The sequence below is a fragment of the Cynocephalus volans genome, chromosome 4 (genome assembly GCF_027409185.1).
Source record: "Cynocephalus volans isolate mCynVol1 chromosome 4, mCynVol1.pri, whole genome shotgun sequence".
In the NCBI taxonomy this organism is placed as follows: domain Eukaryota; kingdom Metazoa; phylum Chordata; class Mammalia; order Dermoptera; family Cynocephalidae; genus Cynocephalus; species Cynocephalus volans.
The window spans coordinates 22,071,251-22,078,139 of NC_084463.1; the positions used below are offsets into that span (position 1 = coordinate 22,071,251).

Consider the following 6,889-nt stretch of genomic DNA (forward strand, 5'->3'; position numbering starts at 1 on the left):
CTCCTTCTAGTCTTTGTTCAACCCTGACTCTCTCTTCTACTTCCCTGTTATGTTTTTCTCCAGTGCACTTATCACTTTCTCATAGGATATGTAATTTACTTATTCATTATTTCTCTCCATTAAAATGTAAGCATGGGAAGGGATTCTTGTGTTTTCTTCACTGCTGTATCTCCTGGGCCAATATTAGCATCCGACACAGAGCAGATGGTCAGCAAATACTTGTTATAAGAATGAGTGAATAAATGAGCTTACTGGTATTACATGAGCTGTTGATCCTTCACAGACTCTTTCTGGAACAATATTATTTCCCAAATATTCTGATTCTACTTGGTGAGATGTCCTAGATTCCAAGCAGATTAATTCAGATGTTACAGATTCTGAGTGATGGATTCTATCCTTTCTCTTGTGCCCCATATCCAGTTTGTTGCCTGGTTCTGTCAGTTTGTCTTATTTCTGACCATTCCCTTCCCTCTAGGTTAGAACTTTGTTTTTTGTGTCTAGAATATTATAGTAGCTTCTTAACTAATCAGTCTCTATGCTTTAGGTCTTTTTTTCCCCCCCAGAGCCATTTGTATGATCACTAAATTAATATTTGAAATGGTCCTTTATCATGTCTATAATTTTAGTGGCTCCCTAATTATTTAATTGAGGTGAACTTCATATAATATAAAATTAACCATTTTTTAAGTGTTCAGTTCAGTGGCATTTTAGTACACTCACGTAATGCAACCATCATCTCTTCAGTGGTCCCTGTTGCTTATTGGATAAAGTGTGAACTCTAACTAAACATTTGCTTCACTGTCTTTCCAACCTTGTCTTTCTTATGCAAATCCTGCAGTCCAGCTGGATTGTGCTCTCAAAACAGCCACTCTCCTTTATAAGATGCCACCTTTGCATCTTATAAGGTTCCAATGTGAAATATGAACAGAACTGCTTGTAGTGACTTTGCATGTTTTCTGTGCTCATCCAAACTTTTTACATTCTGAGGCATTTTCCTATAATAATCTTTAATTATTCTAAATGTATAGCACTGGCTGTCTGTGCCACCAACTTAGAATTTAATCCCTACTGTTTTATACTGTTTATTAACATTTTTTATGTATATTTTTTATGTGCAGGTCTGTCCCTGAAACAAAGCTGTAAATTACTTGTACCAGTTAGCTACTGCTATGCAGTAAACCACCTCAAAACTCAATGGTTTAAAATAATATTTATTATTATAGCTCACATGTCTGGGGAGCTGGGGGTTGGGTGACCTTGGCTAAGCTCCACTGTGCTCTGTGGGTTAGGGGGCTCTGTCCAGTCTGGGCTTGGCTGGAGCAGATTATACAAGGCAGCTCTGTTCCACAGCTCTCATCCTTCTCCAGAGAGCAGCAGGCTAGCCCAGGCATATCCTCTTCATGGTGATAGCAGAAGTACAAAAGAGCAAGTGGAACCATGCAAGTTCTCTTGAGGCCTAGACTAGGAATTGACACACCCTAACTTCTGCTTCCACCATTGGCCAAAGCAAACCACTGAGCTCAGAATCAAAGAGTGGGAAATGTATCATTCCTCTTAACGGGAGGAACTACAAAGCCACGTGGCAAGAGGGAGTGGATATAGGAAGGAGTGAAGAATTGGGTCAATTTACTACACAATTAAGGGCAGATTCTTCTCTACTTCCCTGTAGCCTAGCCCTGTGTTGTACAAAGATGTATCAGTTACCTATTGCTTTATTAACAAGCTACCCCAAAACTTAGTTGCTTAAACAACAGCCACTTTTTTGCTCATGATTCCATGGGCTGGCCAGGCAGGGCTCAACTGCATTGGCTTATCTCTGCTCTATGTGCTATCAGCTGGGCTTGCTCTTGTGGCTGCAATTTGAACTGGAAGATCTAGAATTCACATGACTGGTCCCTAAGCTGGGATTGCTGGAGTACTAGCTCCTCTTTCCCTTCATGACCTTTCAATTTCCAAGGCCTGTCTCTTTGTGTAATCTTTCCAGCAGGATAGTTGGACTTTTTTTCTACATGGCCAGCTTAAGGTTCCAAGAGAATGAAATCGGAAGGCAGGGCCTCTTAAGGCAGACTCAAACTGCATAGCATCACTTCTGCTACATTCTGTTCGTCAGAGCAAATCACAGGGATAGCCCAGATTCAATGGCAGGAGAAATAGACTCCACCTCTGGATGAGAGGTGTGGCAGAGTAGCACTGTAAAAGTGCACATGGATGAGAGGGATTGTTGCTTCCATCTTTGGAAGGACACTGCTACAACAGTAAGAAGCTCAGTAAATACTTGTTGAATGAACATCTGAATAAGTGAGTGAAGCAGCAGCAGAGTCTGCCAGTGAAAAAGACTCCAGTGTAGGATTCTGATGAAATAAAAACAATGTCTGTACTTTCTAGATATCTTCAGAAAAGTCTACCAACACATCAGATGATGGATTTCCCCAGATCCGTTGGCATCAAACAGCAGACTTTGGCTATGTCCCCAACCAAAAGATGCCCAATACTTTCATGGCTGTTGCTATGGATCTGTGTGATAGGGACTCGCCTTTTGGCAGGTATGGTTGCTTCTTGGGCTTTGCATGAACAGTGTATGTTCTTTGTCTATAGTTCTTCACTCCGATATTCACTTGAGAGAGGGCAGATTGGAGCTTAGAAGCACTATATATCAATCATTTATGCTGGGATGTGCTGCAGTAACAAAAACTACTCAATGTCTCAGTTCCTTGATGCAACAAAAATTTATTTCTTGTTTATACTACATGTCCAAAGAAGGTCAAAAGAGATTTTGCTCATTGTAATCATTCACAGGCCCAAAGCAACAGAGGCTCCAAACTGATCTGTGCTTCCAGTCACCTTAAAGTCTTATAATGGCAATTAAATGCATCTGTCTAGAAGCAACACAAGTCATTTCTGCTTACATTGCATTGGCCAAACCAAATCATATGGCCATGGTTAGCTTCTGTGAGAGCAGGAAGTGGAATTCTAGCATGGATTTGGAGGAGTAATGGAATATCTGTGAATAGCCCCAATGAATACCACACACGAGCTATAGGATATGAGGGGATTTAAAACCTGAAATAGTGTCCAACACATCTGGATTTTATTAGGAACTTGATAAAATTTATTGAATGAATAGATAAAAACTGGAGGGGACTAAATAATGAACCACTGATTCAGATGATACACATGACTTTTAGTAGTCAGGAATAGTCTTATGAGTTAGCTCTCCTAGGTTAATTCCAATGCCTTTTCTCCTCCCTCTCTCTCTTCTAAAGTCATCTATTGTTCCTAGGTTTCCAACCCATATAAGGCCCAGAGCCCTCTCTACAGTTACCATTCACCATTTCTCTTAAGCTGACTCACTGAGTTCAGTCAACTTTATCCTTACCTTCTTAAGGGGTGTTTTGTATAATCTTTTGAAAAAATTTTGGTTATTGTTGAGCTCAAACCCAAAGTTCTCTGTTTGTTCTTTATCCTGTAGCATCCACCCACGAGATAAACAGACTGTGGCCTATCGGCTGCACTTGGGGGCCCGTGCTGTGGCTTACGGTGAGAAGAAATTGACCTTTCAAGGACCACTGCCTGAGAAGATAGAACTCTTGGCTCACAAGGGCCTGCTCAACCTCACATATTACCAGCAAATCCAGGTGCAGAGGCAGGACAACAAGATATTCGAGGTGAGAATAGCAGAAAAAACAGTTCATCCAGTGTTTGGAGTCAGGATTTCCCCTACACTGAGGCCCATCTCTTTCATTATGACATTACAATGAGGCAGGTCTGACTGGTCAGGGTCTGAGCTTATATCAGAGGGGCATATAAGGAGCTATTAATTCATTAACTTAGAGTCAATTTTGATAGACAGGACAATCAAGAAGGGAAAAGAGTCCATATTAAAATATTCCTTTTGTATTTTCCCTCCCAGAGGAACCATCTTTGCTTAGTGAAGGGCCTACAGCATTATTTGTAGGTTACCTATTGAAAGATCCTTGCTCCAGAATATTTCTCTCGTCCTTGGGTGTCTTTTTTGTTACACTCTCCTAAATTGTGACATTCTTTGAGTTTAGCGTCTCCTTTGAGAGACCTAAGCTTGGTGATTTGTAACTTGGTGTGAATTAAGTAAGACTACTTTCTTCTTCTAATACCTAGCAACAATCATTCTGCTGTGGAATTGGGACTATTGATTAAAGACATTATTTAGGAGTCTTCTAGAGTTGATAGTTGGTGGGTGGGGTGGAGGCATTCCTAGATGGGACATTTAAATGAGTGTCTTTGGGAATCATGAGACTGTTAGGCTGGGAGGGTGGTATGTGAAAAGAGGACATTGGAGGAGATGAAAGAATATTAAAGACAAACTTTAATTACACAGCAGTTTATCTAGGGCTGCTGCTTCACCAGAATCCTAACTGCAGTATCCACCTGCCTCAGATGCTTGCTTAGCATTTATCCCACTTAGCTTCATTCCATGCTGAGTTTTAGGTGAATTTACAGACTCCCGAGGAGTCACTGCATTGAGTTCTCCACTTTAGTCTGCCTATCATCTGGTCCCGGAATGAAAGATAGTCGAGTCAGAACAGAATTTAAGCTTTGGATACTGGGTAGTTTATGTTCCCTTTTCTGGATTGCTTTCTAGCTTGAGAAAGGCTTAGTATCTAAAGTTCCTTTGTGCCCCTCCTTCATTCTGCAGCTCCTTTGGGAGTGCCAGAGAGTATGCTGCTAGGCTGCTTTGCTCACTCAAATTCCTGTCTGCTTTGCCATTTGACGGGAGGGATCACAGGAAGAATGCTCAGGGGAGCCTTCCTTAAATGTGTTATATGATTGTGCTTCCTTGTCTCCCTCAGTAAGTTAATGTTTTATTTATTAATTAGTTATTTAATCACATGAACATTTATTATCAATCTGTGGCTGTGTTGCCCAGACCCAGCCTGAACTCAGGTTTGTTCTGGTTATTTAGGAAATGGGTCCTTGGCTAAGTGTGGCTCCTCCCCTTCCTTCTAGACTATCTGAAAGAGCAGTTCCCAGTTTCTTGGAACACCCTTCTGACCTGACCATTCCTATTTTATGACTCTCTTATTAGATTTCATGTTGCAGTGACCATCATTGCAAATGGCTTCCAGCTCCCATGGACACTTTCTCCACCCAGACCCTGACACTGAATATCGATTCTTGTCATGAGACTGTGGTTGCTCTTCGCTATGCCTGGACCACATGGCCTTGTGAATATAAGCAATGTCCCCTGTACTACCCCAGCAGTATCCTGCCTGCTCCTCCCTTCATTGCTTTCATTACAGACCAGGTTCCTGGACATCAGAGCAACGTTGCCAAGTGACAGGTGCAATACAATCAGATCTTAGATATGAGGGTGGGTCCTTTAGATTTTGGCATTTGGGAATTTAAACGATGACACCTGTTGCTTTTAAAGAAAATTAATAGAAAGCCTCATTTAATATCTCCCAGCTAGCAACATGACTTTCCATATTCTGACATGATCCAGGGCTGGTAGGCAATTTGAAATGCTTGCCTTTTGTTGCTTAGTCAGTGTAAGAATCTGTAGACTAATTCTGAACTACAAATTGGACCTCAATGTCATTCACTTCTTTCACATTATTGGGAGTGAAATGTCAAACACTTTTGCTCCTTTTCATCCAGAATTATGGAATGTCAGGGTTGGAAGAGATTTTAAAGGCCACATAGGCCATCTAGTGTTTATGTGTTCTTCATAAATATGAGAAATGGTTATCAAATCTCTGTATGAAGTTTCCATTCTAATATTCCAAGTTTTACCTATATGGAACTGAAATCTTTCTCCCATGAAGGTTTACTACTACATGACAGTCTTTGAAATAATTGAAGATAGACCTATTTGATTCTTTTTCAGCCCCAAACAGTTCTTTTCCTTTATATTAAATAATGATGATGTGAATGTTTAAAACAAACAAACCAGAGCATGTGCAGACATTTTGGGAGATGCTAAGGGACTGCCTTAAGAAAGAAAAGAAAGGCCAAGTGGTGGCCCAGTGACGGCACTCAGGCTGCCTGTTAGGAGGAGGGGCTGGGGCATTGCAGGCTTAGAAAACATGAAAGAGTCAACAGAGGCAAACGGGTTGTTGGAGTTAAATATAAATCTCCGGCTCTTTAACAGTAAAAGGTTTAAGGATAATCCAGATGGAAGAAAAAAGTAAGGCTGAAAGTAAAGCCACATGGTAAACATACAGAAAAATAATGCAGACGAGACAAATGTGAAAGGGGGCTTTTGTGTGTTTTAATGCTGTTTATTGGTTGATTAAAAACAGCTAATGGCACTTGAAAATTGTATTATCTATTAGAAGTTGGAAATAAAAGTATAATCATTAGTGATGTGTATAAATTTATACCCAGTCAAAATTGGGTTAGAATTGAGCTTGTAAGTTGTCCCTGAACCATGAGAAAGGAGTAAGAATGTTATCTATGGATAGCTTTCATGTCCTTAATGTAAAAAATGTGAAGTAAAGTAATAAGCATCACTCTCTCCACATCTGTCTTCAAAGAGGTTGCATTCTAAATAGCAGGAATAGCCAGGATTTTATTCAGTTAAAAAAACCAAAAATTCCCCAAATCCTGTGCACTCTACAAGGAACTTTGGTTTGAGGACTTCCTAGCACACAGTTAACTCCTAACACCCATACTTTGACCTCTTACGTATCTGGCCCCACGGGAACTATGAATCTAGTACAGAGAGAATCGACAGAAAAAGTAAATCTATCTGTCCACCCCCAACCCCCAATACACATGTAGCCCTGGACTGTTCCAACTTGGAGGCAGTAAAGGTAGCCAAGAACTCTAAGCCCAGATTCCTTTCACCCCAGTAACCTGGTACACAGTATAAAAAAATTGGCTTAGGTAGTGGGTATATTAATGAAGTCTT

General features: G+C 40.6%; 1 protein-coding gene across 2 annotated transcripts in view; it reads left to right on the plus strand.

The window, feature by feature from the left end:
- The window catches only part of SIAE (sialic acid acetylesterase), a 35,494-nt gene extending 29,156 nt beyond the window's left edge, over window positions 1–6,338 (plus strand). For both annotated transcript variants that reach the window (XM_063093802.1, XM_063093803.1), the window contains 3 exons: window positions 2,386–2,543; window positions 3,470–3,665; window positions 5,063–6,338. In XM_063093802.1, coding sequence (XP_062949872.1) covers window positions 2,386–2,543; window positions 3,470–3,665; window positions 5,063–5,314 — 606 coding nt within the window. In that variant the 3' untranslated portion in view covers window positions 5,315–6,338. The remainder of the gene's footprint in view (window positions 1–2,385; window positions 2,544–3,469; window positions 3,666–5,062) is intronic.
- The last annotated feature ends 551 nt before the right edge of the window (window positions 6,339–6,889 follow it).